We start from the raw sequence: 24,233 nt of genomic DNA, 5'->3' as shown, positions 1-24,233 counted from the left end.
TAAATGTTGATTTGCTTTGAACACATTCCACATGCCGAGGAATGAGTTTCCAGGATACTCTTCCATTTCTAAAGATGGGGAGGACCTCACCTCTAAAAATACAGCCATCCTCTTCTGAAAATGAACACTGCTTTGTTAAAGATGTTTGTACACTTTTCCTGGTGTCCAGGATCACTAAATCCTTTGAGAACTACCTGGAAAAGCAAAACCTTCTCCTTCTTCCTCTTGGTAAATTCAAGAAATCAAAGCCCTTTTTTGTGTAGTCATGGAACAGAAGAAATTTTTGTATTTCTAAATACTTCTTCAAAAGTTAACTCATGGGACACCAATACCACTGATATGATATCACAATGATAACAACTATTACATTATTTTCTCCTTGTGGATTCCTCACCCTGTTGGTTCCCTAAAGATACCTGACCTTGCCCCTTCCCTACACTTTCCTCCACTCCTTTAGAGGGTGGCTCAGCTGTGAAGCTCTGCCTGAAGAAGCTGGATTGAATTCCCAATTCCAACAAGGCTGTCATCCAAAGTGATCTGCAGGGTGATGCAAGGCACTCCCATCCCTGAGGATCCCAGCAGCTACCTCATCCTGAAAGGATGTGTGCTCAGTGACACCAGCCTGCTCTGCAGCAGCTCTGGTGATATTTGCTCGTCTCTCTCACAGGATCAGCCCTGCCAGAGTGAAACCCCCTGAAATGGAGCTGCATACAGACACAATTTGCTGCAAACTCTTGGCTTCTGAAAGTGAAAGCAGGATCAGCGAGACATTGGTTCTGTTAATCTGAGAATATTTTGAGAATCTGGGGGATAGTGCTGGCTCAAGAACCTCTGGATCGTAACATTCCAGCGGGATTCCTGGGTTGGGAAAGCAGCACTTTCAACCACCAGGGACTGCCAGCACCTTTGGTCCCCTGCACTGCTGCAGTTCCTGGTGCTCTGCCAGGCTTCCCTTCCTCTGCAGATCTCACACTGGTCCCTCATGAAACTGCTCAGCTGAAATCCTGCTGGCAGCTCTGCTCAGTGAACAGTGAGAGAAAATCCTCATTTCCCAACAGAACTGGGAGATAGGACAGGACACAAAGAGCTGTGGGACACCAAGGCACAGCCCTGTGCCCCAGGACAGAGAGAAGGGAGGGAGCAGCAGCAGCTGGCACCTGGTGCCTCTGGGTGTCTGAGCCTGGTCCAGGTCATTGTCCCCACCTTAGGGACAAGGGGACCTGGTCCTGACCCGACTGGGACCCAGCCCTGGCAGGCTGGTGGGAGCTGGAGCCCCTCTTGTCCCCCTGTTAAATACACACCTGCTCTGCAGGACTGCCCCACGTGTCACTGATGGACTTGGGGTGGATTTGTCACAGTGCTCAAGTCACGTTGGTTGTTTAAAAATTAAGTAAATAAAATCAAATATGGCACATATTGAAGAAAAATGCTCAGCAGTAGCAGCCATCCTGCAGGCAGCACATTTTATATGCTGACCCAAATGCACAGACTGTCAGTTAATGCTCTAACAACTGCAATATATCACAGTGTTTTCACTAAAAGGTGAGCAGCATGTCCAGAAACCTTAGAAAAATTTATAGTTCAGCAAGTTCCTTTCTGAAAAGCAGTTTGAAACCAAGTGCACTTCATGACCTTTAAAAAGCACTTTTAATGAAAGCATTAAAATGTTCATATAACTACTGAACAATGAAATACTGTATTTAATCCCAAAGGGTTTTTTTTAAATATTGGCATTTCAATTAATGTCTGACACACTAGTTATCCATTAGAAAAAGATCATGTAGAAAGGATTCTATGTTTAATACAACATTAAGGACTTTTGTCAAATTATATCAGAATTATTGAATGTTAGGTCCAAAGTGCACTGCAAGACCCCAGAAATGAATAATCATCATGTTAGGATAAATCTAGAAATATGCTAAGTATGTGAAAAGTAGCTTTATATTTTTCTTTTTCTGTTCATGGCCAGGTAATGTTGCAATATTTTCAAACCATCAGCCATTTGCTTTATATACTTGGATTGAGAAAAGGATATGTGAATTTGTAACAGATTGAAACTTTAATAGTATGACCTTCAATTACAAATGCTGATTTTTCTTTTTTTTTTTTTTAATGCAAGAATCAGGACACCTGGAATGGCTTTGGGGTGTGTGTGAATTTACATAACCATTACAAAGTAACTTCTTAACTGTTTCAGTGCAATGTAAAGCCATACATCCATAGGTATATTGTAGTAAATGCAGCTTAGAGTTTAATTGTTTCAAATTCTCTTCTTTTGAGCCAGTGGTGAAGCACTGAACCAATGCTTCCCCTTGTTCTCTGGCTGTGCTGTGGAGGAGGTTGGTGTCTAATACTTGCTAGTTTTGTGATAAACAGTTGGTGGCAGAGGGGACAGGCACAGCCCTGGCCAAGGAAGGGATCCCAGGATTCCTCTGCTCCTGCTGAAGTGACACTGGAGCAGCAGTGCCACCACTGCAGGAAGCACTGCAAATCTCCACCTGGCACTTAAGGTACTGTGGGAGGAATAGGACGTGAGTCCCTATGTACAACATAGGAGAGGTCACATTTTATGGAGGGAAAGCTTTGAGAACCACATCACACTTCCAAGGCCTTCAGTGGAAAAAAAAAATCAGTTGCATGCCCAGGTTTGATTACAAGGCCCAAACTCTGAGCTCTGTCAGGAGGGGACACTCAAGCCACAGGAAGGACTCAGTGAAGCACAGGCCATCTTCTCATCCCATGCTGGGGATCCAGGGCTGGATCCTCATCTCTGACTGCCCACATGATAACAATTCACAGGTTACCTCAGCAGGAAAAGCCAGAGCAGTGACATGACCAAACCAGCAGGGTATTAGTAAGAGTAGGTGTGTGATGTTAGAGCTTAAACTTCTAAAGTAACATTGACTGTGGAAACGTTTGTAGCTTTTCTGGGAGCTCTTCTCACCCTTGAGGCCCCTCTGGCCCTGCAGAAAGCTGCCCATGACTTTGATGGAGCTCTCCTCATGGGAAGTGTATTGCAGAGCTGGGAAAACTCTGGAAAGGGTCACCTTTCCCACAGGGTGGGAGTTAAATTAGGCAACATGGCATGGATGCAAGGCTTTTTATTATTATTATTATTCTGCGAATGGCAGTTCACAGAAGCCAACTGCTGATTTCTACACAGTGCAGATAAGAACCAAACTGGTCCAAAGTTTAACAGTTTCCAGGGCTGGTCTGTCACACCCTAGCCATGGGGAATACTGTCATGGATCAGCAGCACTCCTGTGTGGGACCACCCATTTCAGCCTGCCTTGGAATTCTCCTGCTGTCTTTTCCCATTTGTACCCTTGGTTTTCCTGTCCCAACTCCCCACACAACCTCTCTGCCACCCTCTCCTCCCCACCTTGGCCATTCACCCACATTTTTCCTGATCTCCAGCTCTCCCAGGCCACGGCCATTCTCCACATCCTTCCCAGTCCCTTACTCCCCCTCAGACATGGCTATTACCCACTACCCACATTCTTCCCGATCTCCACTTGTCCTCAGGACACGGCCATTCCCCCCATCCTTCACAGGGTACAGCCGTTCCCCCAATCCTTCCCAATCCCCTACTCCCCCTCAGACATGGCCATTACCCACATTCTTCCTCATCTCCAGTTCTCTCAGGACACGGCCAGTCCCCCGATCCCTCCCGACCCCCAGCCCCCTAGGACACGGCCATTCCTCCATCCTTCCCTAGCCCTTCCAGGACACGGCCATTCTCCCATCCTTCCCCATCCCAGCCCTCCCGGGACACGGCCATTCCCCCATCCTTCCCCAGCCCTCCCGGGACACGGCCATTCCCCCATCCTTCCCCAGCCCTCCCGGGACACGGCCATTCCCCCATCCTTCCCCAGCCCTCCCAGGACACGGCCATTCCTCCCCGGCCGGCAGCTCCCGGCCTCCGCCGCCACCTGACGCCGTTCCCCCCCCAGGCTGACCCGAGGCGGGGCGCGGAGGGCGGGCAGGGCCTCCCCGGGGCAGGAGGGAGGGACGGAGGGAGAGCAGAGAAGTCGAGCTCGCCGCCAGCCCGTCCGTCCGTGCGGCTCCGTCCCGGCTTTGTTGTGCTCGGGCCCGGGGGCGGGGAAGCGGAGGGAAGCGGAGGGAAGCGGGGAAGGCTCCGCTCCTCCTCCGCGGCCCCGGCCCCGCTCATGGCGACGCTGGGCACATCCGGGCCTCTCCTCCTTCTCCTCCTCCTTCGGCGGCCGCCGCTGCCCTGAGCGCCCGGCCCGGCTCCATTCGCGCCTCCCCCGAGCCCTTGGCGGAGCAGCGGCGGGGGAGCCCCGGCCGGGGCCATGTCCAACCCGGGGGCCCGGCGGAACGGGCCCGTCAAGCTGCGGCTGACAGGTGAGGCTGGGCCGGGGGCGCGGGGCCAGCCCGGCCGGGGGGCGGGAGCGGCTCCTCCGGGTGTCGTTGAGGTTGAACCTGGGGCCGGAGCGGCCCCTGAGGCCTCGCAGGGAAGGGGAGGGCGAGGTTTCCCTGCACTCGGTTTTCCACCGCTCGGTTCCCCTCGGCCCCGGCTCGGCGTGTCCGGGCTCCGCCGCCCGCCCGGCCCGGGGCCCGCAGCCGCCTGGGCGAACTTCAGCCACCGCACCCCAACTTTGCCGTTTATTTTCCTTTCGTTTTCTGGGTGTAAACTCGAAAGAAACTGCCACACTCTTTGTTTTGATCTCTTTGTTTGTTTATTGTTGTTGTTTTGTCGGGGTTTTGAAGCGATTTCCTCAGCTAAGACTATTGGGCACTGGAGAGGCTCCCAGGGCAGTGGTCAGAGCCCCAAGGCTGGCAGGGCTCAGGGAGCCTTTGGTCCCATTCTCAGGGACGGGGAGGGATTTTGGGGTGTCCTGTGCAGGGCCAGGAGCTGGACCCGATCATCCTGGTGGGTCCCTTCCAACTCAGCATATTCTGTGTTTCTATGATTGTTCAGTTCTTGGGTGAAGTGCCTTGTCCTGCCCTCCTCCAGACCACTTGACCTCTGTATTTTAAAATACTATTAAAACGGTTCACCTGCATGCTGGGAAGAAAAAGAATCTGGTCTTAAATACTTAAAATTATGCCCTTTTCCATATGAAATCCCAGATAAACAGGTTTAGAGGAAAAAAATACTAGAAATTCTGCTGGAGCTTTCTTTAAAAAAATTCAGGACACTTGGATCTAGCTCTTTTCTTCAAAGTATTGTTAAGTTCTCTAGCACATAAATGATACTGTGTGTCCTGAAGCATCAGTACACGAAGGTAAGCAATTAGAAAAGTGTAGATTTTCACTGTAAATATCCATCTTTATATAGTGTAGCTAAGCAGCCTGCAAAAGAAATATTTTTAAAAATATTAAAAGAGTTGTTATATTTACCTTAGGTGTGTGAGCAATATCTCCAGTTTAATGCCTAATAAAGAGAGGTGTTTTCATACTGATTTATCCAAGTATGTTAGTTTCACAGGAATAGTAAAATGTATCTGCTTATGTTTTACTTTGGGATTACTCAGACTAGATTTGTAATCTAGTTTTCATGGAGATTTGTGAGTGTCTCTATATTACACTTGAAAATAAAACTCCTAAAATGAGTATAGCTGCTGCTGCATGGAACAGTGCTGCCTTGTTTTTACCGAGTGTTTTGTAGCTTTCTCCTCAGGTTATTGCTTTAATACTTTCTTTCCCTGAGCAGTGAGTGCTCAGACTTGCTTATCTTTGAAACATTACAAATGGTCTGTAGCCTTATTTTAAAGCATGGAAAATACTGTCTAGGGAGTTGTCTTTCTCACCTCTGTGTTTTGTGTTCCAATTCGTTTCATATTTTATTTTTATTGAGGATTAAGCGTATATTGAAACTGTGTGTGTGACAATCTCGGTGTGTTGAGGGAGTGTGACTGTGACCAGAAGCAGGCTGTGCTTTTACTCACTGTGGCCAGCCCCCAACTGCAGCAGGTACAACCCCAAGGAATGGTTTTGGCATCCTGTATTTTAGGAAGGGAATGTGCAGAGCATGGGATGAAGGCAAAATTGTCTTTTTAGGACTGTTCCAGGGTTAGCAGCTCTGGCAGGCGCTGAGGAGCAGTTCTGTTATTGGAAGCTTATAGGAAACATTGGCCTGTGTCTCCAGCTGAGCAGCTTGAGGTATTTTCTGCTTTAGCTAATGGGAGCTGTTTCACGTAGGGTCATTTGTTGTAAGGAAGCTTTACATGTTTAAGGAAAACAATGAATTTTATTAATTCAGCTGACATGTTGTCAGTTCTTGCCTAGGAATAGTTATAAGTGATCTGTGTGGTTTTGATTACCCTTTTTGATTGGAAAAGCAGTTGGAGGGCTCTTGAGTTCTAAAACTGTTTGGAATTAAAAGAATCTGTATATCCAGTGTTTTTAAAAGTTTATTCTCAAACTGACAAATGCTATTTAATCTTAATTTTCTTTGGCTCTATGAAACTAGCAGTCTTCTGTTTTGGCTTGAATGTTTATGGGATTAATTCTGCAATCATTGTTCAACGCTTATCTTTTCTGTTCAGTATCTCCAAATTAGATGGTATAGATTAAAAAATGGATTTCAAGAACTGGATTCAATTAGCAGTTTTTCAGGACATAAACATTAAAGGTTTAGATGGAAAACATTGTTTTGACTGACTGGATAAATGACAGGGTAATGTTTGATGTGAGTCCAAGAACTGATCTGGAGCTAGTGCCCAACTTCTCAGTCCATCTTGAGGAGCCAAATAAAATATTTAACCTAGGCCTCATTTTGCAAAAAAGGTTGACTCTTTGTTGAGACCTTAAGAAAGTTCTGAGAAATGTTTGGCATACCTTTAGACTAAGTGTTTAACAGTTTATTTAGGTCTGGGTTCCACAACAGAGACAAACCACAGCGGTGGCATACTTCTAGTAAGTTTTTATTTAGTTTACAGTGCATCTGTGTTATACGTTTTTTACAAAAGGTTATTCTTTTGCAAAGGTTGGGCTGTTTGTTGCAAATATCACTTGAGTGTTTAGTGATACCTATGTTGATACAGTTCACATAATCCTGGGCTTAAAAAAAATCTCTGGGTAATTGTTAAAATCTGAGGGTCATGGCTTCTGATGATGCTTCTAGCAGGAGGTGTAAATCCTTGTTTCTGATTAAAATATAGGCAATGTAATTTAAATCAGCTAAAGTCTAGAATTGCACTAGTCTTCTGTAAAATTTATCTTAGCAGCTTGTAATAACAATGTCCAAGGAAGTGTAAGGAAAACTTCTTTGACTCTCACATATTTACCACCATTTGATCTGGTCCTATCGTAAGTAGATTCAAATTCTGCAAAAGCTGCAAGTGCAGTCATCCCCTTCCATTCCTAGTGTGATTTTTCTCAGTGTTGTGTTGAATATGTGGATTTGTAAATACACTACACTGTCAGTCAGAACATGCTGATTTTGTTCACCCCATTGTTGAATTGTGTTGATCTTTCATTCTTCAGAAAACTGAGAAATGACCATTGCTTTCAGTAAATATTTCATGTCCTAATATGTGAATTTTCTAATGTTAAAATAGCTACATGTGGCTGCTTTCACTTAGGAGATCAATGACAGCTCTCTGAAGCCCATAAGGTTGTTTTTATCAAGGAGATACTTTCCAAAATCAGTTTGGAGTCCACAAAACTCTGTGAGCATTAGATTATGTTGAGTAAAGGTTGAGAGCAGAACTTTATTTAGTTCACGTGTTACAGGTAGTGTTTGTCTCTGAATTGTTAACAAGTAAGGACACTTCCATAGCCACAAAGCCCAGTTACACTGGGCTGGAAAAAGTGGTGGTAAATATCCCATGGATAAAACTGGAATGAGCTGGAAGAGTTTTGCTGGTACAGAATCAGACTTAGGCCTGAAGAGTTGTTGGATTTGTTTTTCCTCCTTCTCACTGCTTCCAGCTTTCCTGCAGGGTTTGCTGATTAGAGGAATAGAAGCACTGGGTGTTGTGGTGTGGAAAATGGATCAGCATCTCATGTGCTGCCCCTGTCTCTTCTCTCTGGCTGCTTTAGTGTCCATTCAGCCCTCCCAGTACAAAGGTGGGACTGCACTGTGAACTTACAGTGTTGGAGGAGAAGGTGCTGCTGTTTTACCAGACTACAGAAACTCTGGTTTTAATGCCAATAATATTTCTTGCAAAACATGCTTTATTTATAAAAAGCCAGAATATTCCTGAGCTTTGTAAAACAATGTGGAATGTTCACACCTGGTTTTTGCAGTGGATAAATCGAAGTTTTAAATTAATCCACTTGAGACAGTGCTTTACCTGAATCCTAAATTTTCCATCAGTGGTGGTGGAAGCTGGACTGAAGTTTATGGATTTGAGAGCCTCACTGTGGGAACATCTTATCAATCAATTGATAAAGGAGCTCCCTGTATTTGTGTTGTACTTTATCATTGATCAATCCATTGATAAAGTAGCTCCCTATATTTGTATGTAGCAAGGCAGTGGTTTCATAGTTGACTGAAATTGTAGTGCCATTTTAGGTCAGTTTAGAATGTGAGTGCTGTTTCTTTTTTCTCTTTGTAGTCCCTGGCTTCACTTTCTGGGCCCTCCCTTGTGTTGACTCCAGCAACTGTGTAGCTCTGGGATGAGCTGAAAGCTAATCCTACCAGGAAAAAATGGTTTTTGTATTGAAGAGGAGGGATACAGAAAAGGAGCTGCAGAGAGGGCAGGGCTGCCTCTCCCACCAGCAGCCTGTACTTAGATAGGCTTTGGTCAGCAATAAAACAATGGGGTTCCTTCATGGAGGGTATATTTGACTTAAGTACTGGTTTTTGTAAGCCATGTGTCATTAAGGAATCCCAATCAATAAATTACATAGTCGGTGGATTAAGCTGGTGCAGTCACAGCAAAGTCAATAGACATGTGTCTGATCAGATGTGCAGGGACTGATGGCTGCTTGGCCCTCAATATTTTCATCAAAGTATGAAGTGTGTGTGTAAATATATCCTTTCTTCTATACACAGTGTACAGTTATAGATATTTATATACATATAAATCAGTTGTGGATCATACAGATGCCAAAGAATTGTAATAAACAACTGAGCAGCTGTATGGAGCAGTTTCAGCTGTTTGTTTCTATGAATTCAGCTTGTAGGACAAAGTTTTATTCATCTGGGTATAAAATTATATGTCTGTGTTCAAGAGTACATAAATGGGGTATCATAGCAAGGAAAACAAAGATCAGAAAGGATTTGGGGGAGGAAATTGCAGTAGGGAAACAGTTACAGGGAGGGTTCAGTTAAAAGATTGCAATTCAGTTAAAAATCCCACTATTCACCTGTGGCTGTACAATCAGCACAGCATCACAAAGAAGCTGGTAGGGATTTACATGTGTAGGTAACATATGGGACATATGGGAAATCTGCAGGCAGTCCTAATGGTAATGTTAAAAAAATTAAAGCTGTTGCTGGGAAAAACAATAAAAAGAATCCTGGGGGTGGAATATTAGCAAGTGATGTTTAGAATTGTAGTTTTCAGTGAAGTTTGAAGAGTTTACACTGTCCTGTAATGTCTGTCTGTGTGGCTGTACAAAGCTGAGAATCTCATCTAGTGGTGACAAATTATTTTCTGTTTTCTTTGTTAATCACACTGAAAAATCTGATCAGGCCCCAGATGAAAACATTTTGTCTTTGTGTCTTTAAGGTGAATGGGTAGATCCCTGAAAGAAGACAGCTTGTAATATTTTGTTCAGGTTTGTCTCATGGCCTTGAAGTGCTTCCTTGCTTTGCCATCTTACTTGCAATGACATCTCTCCACTGGGCCGGCCCTTCCTTGCAGCCTTTAGAAGAGGGTGGGTGATTTCTCTGGGTGTCTTCCCTGCTCTCCTCACAGCAGTGACGTGAGCTGGCTTCTGACTTGGCTGAGAGGCACGAGTGCATTCCTGCCCTGGCTGTTGTGTTCCTGCTTTCATGTATAAAATGGAAATGCCCATCACACGTGCAGGGCTGAGATCATGCCGTGACTCCTGGGAGCTGGCAGGATTCACCTCAGTGCTGGGGCTGCTCTGTGTGTGTGTCTGCTGTCAGCAAAGCACGTCCCTGCTTGGGGAACAGGATCAGGATCTTGAGGGACATTTGTCAGTAATACATTCAAGGAAGCAAATTGTTGATTTTTTCTTACTACTTCATCTTTGAGTACTTCCAGTGAAGGCATAGATAAGCTTGCTTGTAACTTTGAAGAAGTCTTTGTTGATAACAAAGCTCAGGACAAAACTGGCTAAGCATTATCATCTGAGGTTAAGGGGGAGACTGATACAGGATAGAGAATAGACAAGCTCAAGATCATAAAAAGGATAAACCAAGTAAAGCTGGGATTTAGATCCACTATCTTTTGACATTCTGCCCATGAACATTGTTTCTTTTGAGTTTAAATCCACAGCAAAGATGGTTCTGTTTTGGGCCTTCTGAGACTGTGCACTTGGGGTGATTTGTGTTCAGTTATTGCTCTTGTGCCATATTTGTGTGCACTATCAGCTGTACTTTAGCATCCTGCAGACTCTTGGGAATTGCTTTTTTCCACCTCAAAATACTTTTTCTTGCTATTGCTCAGGCAGATCAGACCAGAGGGCTGATATCCCCAGAAATGAGTAACTCATACTGCTTTTGATGAAGTGTTACTCACATTTTCAAAATTCTGAAAGTGAAAGAAAAAGTAGCAGTATGTGAGTTTCTGTGGCTGTATCCTGTTGGTGATTTTGTGGAGTGACTCTTGGCCAGTGCATATTTAACCCAAGTTACAAGACTTGTTTTCTTGGAGAAAGGGAGAGTCACTCCATGGCTGTGGGATTGTCACTGGAACAGCTTCAGTGCTTCCTTTCTGTAACAATTCATTTCAGTTGCTTCAAATATGCAGAGAATGTTCAGGCTATGTCATTTACAGGTCACAATAAAACTGTGCACCCACGTTGTGCCACTGATGCTTAAACCAGCCTGTGTGATGCCATCCTGCCACAAACACAGCAGTGCCAATGCCATAGCAAAGCTTTCCAACCCACAGCACCAACTTTGGGGATGCACATGTCCCTGTGCTCCATCCTGTGCTGTCAGATGGGTGAGCTGAGGAATATATCCACGTTAAAGTCCATCTCTTGGCATCCCCCTGTTTCTCTGGGTGTGGGGGACTGTGGTGGGTTGATGTGGAAATGAGTGCTGGCTCCAGGCAGGTTCACAGACCAGCAGGCTCTTGGTGGCATTTTCATTCTGCCTTGACCCAGATTTTAACATTACTGATGGAGTTAAATGGAGTAATAACTAATTATATCTGTCATGATGCTTCTATTTAACATGCTAACCATTTGATTTGGAGTTTATATATAGATGCATACATAAATTCAATTATAGATGCAGTTGTGCTTGTATTTAACTGGAGGTGGAATCTGTGTTGGCAATACTTAGAGGCATTTTCTGAACATGGGTCAACCTAAAGATTTCTTTCTAATACACTTTGTATTTTCTTGTACACTGGGCTGTACAATTCTAAAATTATGTATGATAAAGCTCCTGCTTTGTGCATATCATAGTACATGAGGAAAGTAGATGGAGTGTACTTAATAATTTGTTGTTCATCTTAGTAAAAGGCAATCTAATAATAAATGCAGGTATTTTTTATGCAAAAAATGTAAAATGTACAAAAATTAATTTTATTACTGGTGAGAGAGGAAAGATGTAGCTGGGTTAGATGTTTATGGACATGGCTGCTTAAAAAAATTTTAAATAAAAATCCTTAAGCATGCAAGGGAACAAAACATGTCTGAATAAAATTCATAGAATTACATTCATGCTTAACTGCCTGGGATTAGAAATTCATGGCATTTATTGTACCAAGCATTTGGGTATCCTTATGGCAAATAGTCCTTCAATTTGACTCTTAACAGAAAATGTTCACCTTGTTCTGAAATTATTTACTTATAATATCTATACATTTTTATTTTCAGAGAAGAAGTTCTTCCCATTATTTTCCCTGGTGGATTATAAAATAGTTTATAGCTCTGTATAGAAAACTGTGTGCAGGACTAGATGAGTAATAGCATTGTGCTTAGTTGTAGTAATATTTAGGTGTCCTCTTTTGTTTAGCAGCAAAGTTCTTCTCTCTTAATTTATAAAGGGTGGCATCAGTGTGATATAAGAAATTTCAAAGGACAGAGCTGGTGTAGGTGGTGCCATTCAGGGGCAAAAGGGGACATTTGCAGAGGTGCCACAGGGCAGAGTGGGGTACAGTTGTTCAAGAGGTGACACAGGGGTGTGAAGGGACTCTGAGTTTCCCAGGTTTTGTGTCACTTTATAATGGAAACAGAAAACAAATGGGGGTTCCTGTGCTTGGGGTAAAATACAAAGAAATGTACAGGAGTCCAGCTCTGAGCCAGGTAATGATTCAGTGATTGCACTGCCAGTGTGGAAACCTGAAGATACTGGGCATTTCTCTTCACCCTGATAATACAAATACATATATTTTAAAGGAAACAAAATACCCATTGCTCATTGCTAAGCACTTCATTGAAATAGATGTGAAGCACCTCATCCTCACATCTTCTGGAGAGCACTTGCTCAGCAGCACTAATTAAAAATGATGCCTTCTTTAAGCCTGAGTGCTCTGTGTATGACACAGAAATTGCCCACACTTAAAGAAGGGCATAGTGCATGATAAAGCAGAAATTTTCTAGGGCTTTTATTTAGGGAATTGTAGTAGAAAGTTGTAAAATGCTTTATACTGATCTTGCAGAAGGCTCTTGTTAATTGAAGCTTGTGAAGAATGGTAACAAATGTTTGTGCCATCTTTCATAAATGTCTAACTAACATTTCTAAATGTCTAACTAGCAACTCTGGATGCTTGGTGAAGCACAGGGTGCTGATGAACAGAGTATTCAAATGTATATCCATGATATATAGATAGGTATATATCTCACACATAGTTGTAATAAACTCTTGATCAAAGATGTTGGAATGGGGAAAAACTGCTGTTGTCCTCTGTTCAGCCTTATTAATGCTGCTGCACAGGGGAAGTGCCCTTGGTTTCTTACAGAAGCAAATGCTGTCTGTAAATTCCAGGTGTTATGCAGTAATTCCAATTTGCCTCAATAGTTGGATATCAGCTTTTTGTTTAGAAGTTAAAGGTTTTAAATCTTTGTGATGGTACTAATGTGTGGGGGACAGGATTTATGCTGAAATTGGGCTGTCATGTAACCCTGTGGCCCTTTTGTGAACATCCTTCATGTTTGGGATTTCTTTTCAAGAGCTGGTTTGAAAGATGATTTAAAATGTTGGCTTCTGCTTTCTTCTGCAGCAGGAAAAGAGAAGGCCTTTAAGGAAAAAATGACTTAGAGTAATTTTCAGTAGTACGTGCGTCGTGCCTGGCTTGTCATAAAATATTTGTGAAGTCTTCTCTCCCTTCCTCAAGCAGTTCCCACAGTTCACAATGTTCTCTCAGTAGCTGTTATGAGGGGGGTAAAAGGAGGTTAAAACTTCTGTAGTCTCATCTACAAGGATAGACAGTGAAGTTCTTGGTTTCCCTCCCAAACAGCAAGAGGTTATTCTGCCTGGGGGAGGTCCTATATATTTATATTTGTCTGTGTCTCATTGCTTCTGTGGCCAGAGGATCATGAAGAAATTTCTGTTCATTTGTGAGATGTGAATGTGGCATTGTGAATACGTGCCTCGGATTTCCTCATTACAATATTTATCATTTTTCCTGAAAGTTCCTTTCCTCTGGTGAATTGTTCATCCTGTAGAATCAGTCAGCTATTTCCTGTGTATCAGCATAATGTAACTTCATCTACACTGGGCAGGACTTTGGACCCATTCAAAAGCTTTCTATTTTTCATAAGTTGATTGGAATTTAGTAACCTCATTGTCCACATTTCAACAGTTCTTTGCAGGGTTGTCCATGCCTGGAGATGCACTTGTCCTGCTCCCACCCTGTGTCCCTGCAGGACAGGACAATTGTCCCTGGTCACCCTGACCCTTGTATTGCTCCCTGTCCCTTCAGCACTGTGGGGACTGGGAGTCTGGGGCCTGCACTTGCTTCTACTTTGTGTCATTTGAACGTGGAATTGCTTTGTCTGTCTGAACATCTTGGCCTTTTACTTCCATCAGTGGAATTTATAACTCTGGCTGAACTTGGAATACCAGGCTGGAGCTAACAATGCCAGCTCCAGTCAGCCCTTCCCATTATCAGCCCTGCTCAGTGCTGCCAGCTAACACGGACATTTGTCATGCTGAGGAGCTACATCAGACCACATTTATTTTGAGAAGATTCTGCTAAACTTCAACCAGTTTCAAAAAGGATTGAAAATACATTGCACATCATGTAGGAAAGCTTTGTTCTTGTGAATGCTTTATTCTGGGGCAGAGGCTGTGGCACGCAGGGACACGGTGATGGCAGGTGGGGCTGGATCAGCCAGGTAAGGCTTGGGCAGCTTCAGTGAGGAGCTGAGCTCAGTGAGCTCCTGGGGTGGAGAGAGGCACTGCCTGCAATGCACAGGGTGCAAAAGCTGCCTGAGGGAGGAGGAGAAGGGAGTGACCTGAACAAGGAGCTGTCCGGGTAAATGGGAGGATGTTGGAGTCTGATTTTGGCACTGGGGATCTGTTGGTACCTGGGCTCTGGTGCTGCAGCTCTGGATGTGCCCCAGGGTCACAGAGGCAGCCCAGAGTCTGCTCCAGCCCTTTCAACACTGGGCTTTGTAACCAGGGAATGCTGTTTGTGCCCATGTGAGGTTTGTTGGTGATCTGTTCTATTGGGAACAAGGGGTCATCTACAGCAGGGGGGCTTTATAAGAGCTCAAGATGCATAATGTGCAAAGAATGTGAGTGGTTACAGCTGGAAAGAGGCCAAAAGTTTAAAAACAAACAGGAAAAAACACCCACCCCAGAATTTCTCCCATCTGTTCCTTTGCTTCACATGTCCACCACCTTGATCCTATATAGAAGAAATAGGGAATGAAGGGCTGGCTTCTGAGTGGCCATGATTCAGAACATAATTCTAAAAAGCCTTGCAGATAAGATCAGGGTTACTCCTTATGTAAAACAAAAGAAATTCTTCAGCTTTTAGTAAACCTGAGAAGTTTTTTTTTTAAAAGACCCTTGATTGTAAGAATATCTTGGTCACTTCATTAATGCTGATATTTTCTTACTTTAAAAGGGTCAGACATCTTGCTGTTAATTATAACTGAATTATGTGGTTTTTAAGTTTCCTTGGCTCATTTATGTGCTGTATTTTCACAAAAGTTCTGGAGTTATAATTTATGCAACTCCAGAAGTTACAAGTTTTCAGAGAAGTGTTATCTGCTGTTGAGGAGTTCATAGTATGAAAGATTTGAGCTTTTTTAATCAATGTTAATATGTTAAATATCAAGCATACAGAGAAAGCTATGAGCCATGGCAGTCATCATTTGTACATTGGGATGGATCTTGCATTTTTGTGAATATTTCTATATAGAAGAGGGCAATTTAATTTACAGCTTAATTTTAAATTTAATTTTACAGTTTTTCCCCACTAGATTTGCAGCAGAGCATCTTCCAGTGTCAGAGGGTTGATTTTAGTGCCCTGTGTTCTGTTTGCACTGAGTTGCCAGTGTTGGGAACCACTTTGACTCTGTGTGTATCAAACACACACAAAGGAGCAAAAGAGTTTGAGCAGTGAAGGAAGAAACCAGAAATCCCCTGTTGTGGGCAGGTGTATCTCCAGCAGGACACAGATGGGCAGGTTGGAGTTTCTTGTAGAGGTCTGTGTAGACAGAGTGAGGAGAAGTTATGGTGCATTCACATGGATGGTTGTTTTTTTTAGAAAACTAAAAATGAATGAACTGATAAAATGTGAAACTGCAAGGTTTCATTTTAAGTAAACTGAGTATTGTCTAACTGTGAAGAAAAATTAAGTTTTCAGACTGTTTTCATATTTTACAGTTATTTGTTGATGCATAACAGTGCTTCACTTTTCCCCCTATGTTTGACACTAGTCTGAAACAAACTCTGCTCCTGTGGGAGTTCTTTGCCAAAACCTGCTCATTTTCACACCTCTTTGTGCTTTGGACAATTCTAAAGTTATTAAATGCATGATTTTGTTCAGCTGATCCCTTTTATCATGATTTAGGTCAGTGATAGCCTTGTCTGCTTCCCAGGGGATGTTCAGGATCTGTTTGGTTTTTAGGTGTACGCTACATGCATCGCTTTCTGCTGAAATAAATATCTGTTTATCAGCTTAACAGAAGAATAGTTATGTTTGAGAGTTGGGATGTGTCTTTGTTGTTCTAAGACTATGAAATCCCTGAAAAATAGAGGACCATTTACATCAGATACGGTGTTAACTGCATTTCATAAAATTACCTTTTTCCAGCAAGATGTTTTGTTATTTGCACACATGTGCACATTTAGTGGTTTGTTTTTATTCTGAGGGCATGCTTTCTTCATTGTATTTGGCTAGAGGTTTTTTTTACATTTTAATTGAAGTATTTACAATATAGTTATTTTTGTTATCGTGACCCATTTTATTGTTTCAGAAATGAATGAATCATATATTCTAGGTTATTTTTTCCTGGCAAATATTTTTCTTTAATAGTTCCTCAGGGCTAGCTTAAGTTGTACAGATGAATAATACTTGAAATGCAGTATCTGATTCATCATGTCAAATTTTACAAAGAAAAACCTTTATATATATACACAGGTATATATAAACCTATATATATATATATAGGTGTGTGTATATATATATAAAAACCTATATGTATAAACCTATGTGTATATGTATGTATATATATAGGTATATAGTATGTATATATATAGGTTATATACTATATATATGTACATATATAGTATATAACTTATATACTATATACTATATAGCCTATAGTATATAACCTATATATATAGTATATATACTATAGATTATATAATATGTAATATAATATTTATTATATATATTACATACTATATTTTCATATATATTTACACACACACACAGGTGTTTTGACTTGCAAGAACATCAGCTTTACATGGGACTAGACTGGTTGTGTAGCTGGTGCAAGGCAATGAAGTAATTCTGCTTCTTGAGGCTGTTGTTTGCTCTCCTTCACCTCCATTTCCTAAAATCCCAAGATTTTGTTCTCTTTCCCAGGTTTCTGAGCTCCCAGACTGTGTTCCCTTTGCAGGTTCAGGGTGTTTGCAGTGGTGTTGGATGGATTTTGTCATGAGAGAAGGGTCAGAGGGGATCCCCTGCTATGCTCCAAGGCAAATGAAATTCAATTTTGGTGCCAGGTACAGCAGAAGGAAACCACAGGGTGGTGTGGAAGCTGCTCATGGTAAATGGTCTTTGGGTGTTGAATCACAGTTTCTGTCTGGCCTTTCAAGTCAGTCCCAGGTGGAAGAGTCCAGGTGCATTTCCTTGACTGCTCAGCGTGAATTCTGCAGCCAGATTGAATGGTAGAGATGAGTAAGTGGCTCCACAGCCCCCTGAGACAGCAACGTCAATACTCTGTATTTTTTGTTAGCTGACTGTGCATTCTCTACGTTGAGGTTTAAAACATTTAGAAGAGGTTTAAAACATTTAGAACATTTAGAGTATCAAGATGCATCTACTGTGTGGGCATGTGTTTCTGTGAGCACTCTGTACAGAGCAGGGCTGCTTTTTGTGTGTCTGTATAACTGATTTATGTCATCTGCAATGTAAAGGATTAAGTTCCGGTAGATTTTGTTTAGGCATAAAAATATCATACACAAATTGTTTTTTCATATGTTTCACTGTAGGATGTTTCACTGTAGGAAGGTTAAAAAAAAACCAACAAAAAACCACCAAACCACAAAAAACACCCAAAACAGCAAAACCCACCCAACTCTCCCTGTGTTTTCTCTGTTGCCCCTACCCTGAGCTTCTGTCCTCACAAATATTTATAAACAACAAGTAATTCACTTTCTTTTGCATGCACAAAGCTCTGGGGGAAATGAGGAAATGTTTCAGAATGTGTAAGGCGTTGAAAACTTTGTTTTGCTCTGATTTATCTTTCAAAAATTTGTGGAGTCCTGCCTAAAAAACTAGAATACACTCCCTGTGGGCTTATGTTACCTTCGTGTAAAACAATCAAACCTCTACTGCTGGAACTCAGAAATTCATGGACAGAATGACTAGAACAGTAAAAATGACTTAAAAAAATGTGATTATTGGATAAACTGGTATGAGCCCAGCTGCTGAGGATAAATTGATTTTGCTATTGCTTTAAATCTGTGATGTGTTGGTATTTTGGCAGAGTTAGAAAAACAAGGATATTAGAAAGTAATTTAGTGCCCGGGATTAGTGAGCAGGGCCGTGTTTCTGTGGCTGGGGCTGCTGGAGATGTGTCTGATAAACAGGACGAGGTCTAGTCTGACAGCTGGCAACAATAGCCTGTGCTCAAAGTCAGGTGTACCAAATTAGCAAATCTATTACAAGGCTGCAGGAGAAATCTCACAGAAGACAAGCCTTGTAGGCAGAAGTGCTGCCAAATGGGAAATGATTCATCGTCTCTGAATGGGATGAGCACTGAGCAGAAGCAGTTTAAACCTCAGACTGCTTTGGCTCATAAACCACCAAATATGTGATTAACACTTTATCTTCTCCAATCCCGGGGTTTTTATTGTCTCCTGAAGAACACTCTGTATTCAGGAGCAAAATCTGTGAGACTCATTTGTTTTTTCTGATCTCTCTTTTGGAACTTTGAATGTGTTTAGGTATTTTTTTTTTATTTTTAGCCAAAGGACAAAATGTTTGTGTGTATCCTAAAAAGCATTCCTGTCCTGTGACCCTCCAGCAACAGCACCTTTGAGTGAGCACCAGGAGTGCAGGCACAGCTCCCTGAACTGATTTACTGCAGTTTATTTGCTTTTATTTAGTGAAAATACTGGATTACCTAGAGATGTAGTTTAATGTAGGATGCCAGTTCCAGGGCGATCACTGCATTTTGATTTTTAGTATTTTAAAAACTTGCATCACTTTAACATTAACAATGCCATTCATAGTCTACAATGCTGAAAGATGAACAGGAAATATATTTATGAATCCTTAAATTTATTTAATGCAGAAAGGAGGTACAGTTTACTAAGTTGGATGAAGCAATGTAAAAGGGAGAAAGTCTGTGCTCTCTTTGTCTCCATAGAACTGATCAGGTATTTATAATTAATTTATTATTATATCTCTGGCCTTATTTCATTATAAATTGTCATATTGGCTCCAAGATACAGAAATTACAGAGAAACTAAAGGAATTAGGTCACTGGAAGGTGTTTAGTATTAAATAATGGAGATGTCAGAAGATAGTTGTGAAAGGAAATAACACTGTACTTGGAAAGTTGATATATTTGTTTAGCAAATAATTATGTTTGGGTGCCCTGGGATAGCACTCAGTTAGCAGCTGAGATGTCCAAGGAGCAGCGTGGTCAGGAAATGCATGTAAAGATTCCTCTGGAAAACTTGCTCTGCTCTTACCTTGCTTGTGCAGCCAGGTAAGAAATGGGAGAAATCAGAAGTTATTTTCTGAAACGCTTTGTGAGCAGAACTGCAGGAGGTTCAGGGTTCTGGAGTGAAAGGCTGCAGGGAAATGAGGCTTTTCCATTTCTGTGTCCCCTCAGAATCCCCATCATGTCCCACAACTGGTGTTTGAGGTCCTTGGAAATGCTTGGAGGCTCCTTGCACTTGGAAGCCATTCTGCCTTCTGTAATGAAATGTTTTGAACTTGTTGGGGATGTTTTCCTGGTGTTTTATCCATTTGCTGAACTGCCAGGAGTGTTGATGCACAATGTTACACTTTCTGCATTCACGTAGTCACCTTACACTCCTCTTTTCAGTCTCAGCTCCTCCCCATTATCTTTCTTAATCTTCACTCTACCCTCCTTAATATCTTCTACTCTGTGTTCCTCTTTCTCAAAAAAATTCTTGTAGTTTTACTTCTTGAGCATTGCATCTTCCCCAAAGGTTTCTGAAATTGTAGTTTAAGGCATGGCAGTGCTTTTTGGGCAAAATCCTTTATTTCCATGCATTGTGAGCAATTTCATCTGAATCTCTTGGTGTTCTGTTTCTTTAAATTCCCTTTTATATTATTTCTGACATTATTACATAAATTGTACTGATTTGAGTAAATAATTCAAGCAACTTGTGTAAAACCAAAGTAAAACAAAACCAAGGCTTTCCTGTAAGTTGCTTTACTTCAGTAGAAATAAATAAGATTGCTCATTCAGTTAGCTCATCTCTCTTCAACAGCAGCAGCTTCTTAAACTGTTTGGATTTGTTCTGTAGGACACATCTGTTTAAACAGAGAAACCAAACTGAATCTGTCCACATTAAAGGACTGCAATAACTTATTCAGTTTATTCAGCTCTAGGCTAATGATGTAATAATCTCCTGGAGATGAGGGTGTGTGGTGGGGGATAAGACTGGGCTGAGGTACAGGAGAGTTTTGATGATGTTTGAATGGTGACATTGTCTTGCTTTTCCATGTGTGCAGGAGTTTTCCTGGTTTAGATGATGTTGCATTTCTGCAGGTACAGACAGAATTCCATCATCAGAGCCATGAGCAGGTAAAGGTGTGTGTGTGTAGTCCCCACACCTTCCTGCTGACCTTGCTGTATTTTTGGCAGAAACCAAACTGGCAAAACCAGAGAGAGAGAGACAACTTGCAGAGCTGAAGGCTTTCCACTAAAACAAATTTTCCAAAAAAATGTGAATATAGTGATATTGTGCTTGAATATTCCAACTGTACTAAATAAGAAAGAGGCAGGATCCACATATTATGAAGGAGACAGAAAGTCTGAGGTTGTGGATATTGATGATAATGCAGGAGGATGTAAGAGTACATTACTCATCTGTATTGCCCCATATAATGTCAGTACATAGGTGTAGTAATACAACAAAATTGTGCTGAACAAGGAGTTTGGATTAAGGGCAGATGCTTAATTAATGATTTTTGCTAGTGATAGTATCAAAATCATGACCCTCTTGAACTCTTTAACATGGTTTTACTTATTAGAGGATTATTTTTTGTAAATACTTAAACATATATTTGAAATGCCAGAATTCTTTTTTTCTTCCTAATAAAAGTTGTTGCCCAAGCTTTTCTCATGAGTTAGGAATTATTTCTTAAAAAGCATCTGACAATCCTTTTGGTAGTACTGATAAAATCAATATGTCCAGCATTTTGCATGGGAATTACTTGTGAAGGGTAAATGATGTCTGTAGTTTTGGGGTCTTTCTTTTATTTTTTTTGGTTTTTTTTCCCTGGTTCTTTTCCTTTCTCCTCCTCCCAGCAAAGCCCCAGCAGTAGTGGTGCTCCCCAGGGACCGTGTCTGCAGCAGAGACAGAGTTTGGAGATTTCCTGTTGAAATCCCACGTGGGACCCACAATCCCTGACACCAGGAGCCTGACTTAGCTGCAGGTGCCTCTTGTCTGAGCCCTTTTGAAAATTCAGGGCATTTTTGTCCACTTGGTAATTAGATCATGGATTTCTTTTGTTGTTGCTTCTACTACAGCTCATTCAGAGGGTGGAGAGTTTTACTGCAGTGAAACAAATCCAAGGGCTCTGCTCCTTGCTGCCAGGTTTGTCCCCAGCACAGTGCATGAAATACATCAGGCAGAGATATCTTTTATTTCTCCCATTAAATTTTTCCTTCATTTATTTCTCCCATTAAATTTTCCCCCCTACTCCTGTTCTTAACACAACAAACTGAGAAATAGATGGGTAAATTTCCATGGTACCTTTTTTATTTACCCATCAGAGGAATGATCCTGTGCTCCCTTAAGTATTTCACAAGTTGATAATTTTAGGTTAATTGCTTCTGTTTGGGTTTAAAACTAACATATATAAAGTATGTTATTTTATTATAAAGAAGACTTTAAGGACTGAGGTAAGATTTTTAGCACAATTTTAAGAGTTTGAGGTAAGAGTGACCCCCTTTTCTTTGCTTGAGCTCTTAAAAACTATTTTTTTCCAATACTTATTTACTTCACTCACACTTGGATATAAAAATCACCTCTGCAGTTTGAGATTAGTTAATTCTGGTAATGATACTCTAAAGATTTTTTTTATGGACTATTTTTTTTAATATTGCAGGAAGGTAAGAAATAATTGAGACATAAGAGCAAAGTTGCAGGATTCTTTCTTCTTTTTAATGGATTTCTGTTTCCCACCCTGATTTTGTTTACTGGAATGTGATTTTATACTTGTCACCAATATGAGAAACAGAAGGAATAGCTTTGAAATTAGTCTGAAAATTGATCTTTGCTGGCTTTTTCCTTTGAAGCATTCTAATGGCTGTTAATTTAAAGCTGTGTTGTTCCCCCCACCCCAGGTGACAGCAGAGTTTTGAGTCTCTGTAAGTGGTGTTTGTCCCACAGCTCCACGGTACAGTGGTGGTTGGTTTTTCAGATGTTGAAAAATGGGTGAAATGGGATGGTTAGGCCATTTTGGAGGAGGGTGGAGAAGAGAAATGCAATTTATAGTGTATGAAAGCTGTGCATTGGAAACATCCTGGCTGGTCTGAGAGGCTCCATCCACCCTGAACCAGGAAATGCAGATATTCCCAATAGCCTTTGTTTTCTTTAAGTTTCCCACGTGTTTCTTCTGCTTCCTTCTCACTGAGCTGTGCCTGAAGCCCTCATTTACCCAGAGCCCCGATGAGCATGGTTTATTTGTATCATTCAGCTTTAACTTACACATTTGGTACATAGCTAAAATAAAAATAAAGGCAAGCCAAACCCAACTGCTTACTGAATTTAACCTGAATGAATGTGAATCTCCATGAAAGAGACTTGTAAAGCTTTCTGGTGGGGTTTGCAGTGCCTAGGGAGGGCTGCTGTGTTCATTGCAGAAGTGGCAGCATGATTTCTTTCCTTTACCCCTTGAGAGGTGCAGCAAACCCAGCGGGCACATGAATGGGGTGGGTGACGTGTGTGGCAGCGAGCCCATGGCTCCGAGAGCTGGGAAACGGGGATGCAGGAGCTGCACCGAGGAGGAATTCAATGGGCTGGGGGGGTTTGTGGTTTGTTTTACTCTTGGCTTGGAGTGGAGTGAGGGAGGAGAAGTGGAAGAGGAAGCCTTTTGTTTACAGTGGAACAATGCTGTGAAGTAGACATCGTGATGTAAAAACAGGAGTCTAAACATGGCAGATCTGGGCAGGCTCCATCTGGCCGTGGCCACGAGTCACTGCTGCAGGCTGGAGTCGCTTCGTGTCGTCCTTCCCTTACGGGAATTTCAAATAGCCTTGGAGGCTCTCTCCCAGAATTTTATTATTGCATGAGATGAATGATTTATTGGTGTAACTGTTTCTGTCCAGTGATGCATTGCATCTTTGTTCTCTCTGATAAGTGTGTGATGTTTTCATGTGGAGTTTTAAACTCCATGAGTTACATTATGTGCAAGTTATATGGGTCTGGAATTCTAAATCGAGTCACAGCACAGGCAATTCTTGTGGAGAACTTAGAGTGAGTCAGTTGAACAGAAAATGGACTGGTTTTGTGTTAAGTTCTGGCATCTTCTGCAGTAGTTTAAATTACATTGCATTATTAGGTCATTTGTCACTTCCAGATATGCATATTGCTGATTATTGTGGGTTTGTTTGTTTAGTCCCACGGAAAAATTCTGAGTTGTTGAGACACAGGTTTCTAACTGACAATGCTTGTAATGTATGTGATCCTTGGAAATGGGTTTCACTTTACATGTAGTGTATTAAGGATTTAACATCTGGCTTGTGTTGAACTTACAGAAATGTGTTTATGGGAAAATTTAGAATTATAACAATTAGTAAAGGAAATTCTTGTTAAAAGTGCTTTTCTAGTACCATGTTTATACTAATGCATATTTTAATGGAGTTTATTTTAAAGCTGTGTTTGGATATCAGTCTAGCAGTGATGCTTTTATATGTCACTCAGAATATTTTTCTGCAACCTGACATGTTAGTATTAAATAGCACTTTAAAAACCCATTAATACTTTTGAATTATTCTAATGCCTATTCTTAGTAAGAGTTAGAATTAGTACATGATTCTAAGTTTGCATTCAATTTAAACGAGATTTATAAGTTTGTAAGAGAATTAGAAATTAATTTCCTACCAGTGGAAGCTGTAGGTGTGCTGGGAGGCAGCTGTGCCTGTTGAGGATGCCACCATCCCTTCCCAGGTGCCCTGCTCCCATCAGAATCACACACATCCATGCAGAATCACGCACATCCATGCAGAATCACACACATCCATGCAGAATCACACACATCCATGCAGAATCACAC

The 24,233-nt window shown here is 41.7% G+C and overlaps 1 protein-coding gene across 1 annotated transcript in view; it reads left to right on the top strand.

Annotated features, from left to right (window-relative positions):
* Positions 1-3,991: 3,991 nt before the first annotated feature.
* SMURF2 (SMAD specific E3 ubiquitin protein ligase 2) overlaps positions 3,992-24,233 on the top strand; it is a 61,512-nt gene continuing 41,270 nt past the window's right edge. Inside the window, exon 1 of the mRNA XM_074554898.1 lies at positions 3,992-4,365. Within this exon, the coding sequence (XP_074410999.1) occupies positions 4,314-4,365 (52 nt within the window). The 5' untranslated portion in view covers positions 3,992-4,313. The remainder of the gene's footprint in view (positions 4,366-24,233) is intronic.

The sequence above is a fragment of the Zonotrichia albicollis genome, chromosome 19, assembly GCF_047830755.1.
Source record: "Zonotrichia albicollis isolate bZonAlb1 chromosome 19, bZonAlb1.hap1, whole genome shotgun sequence".
In the NCBI taxonomy this organism is placed as follows: Eukaryota; Metazoa; Chordata; class Aves; order Passeriformes; family Passerellidae; genus Zonotrichia; species Zonotrichia albicollis.
Note: the sequence above shows the minus strand (reverse complement) of the source record. Positions and strands in the feature narration are given on the sequence as shown.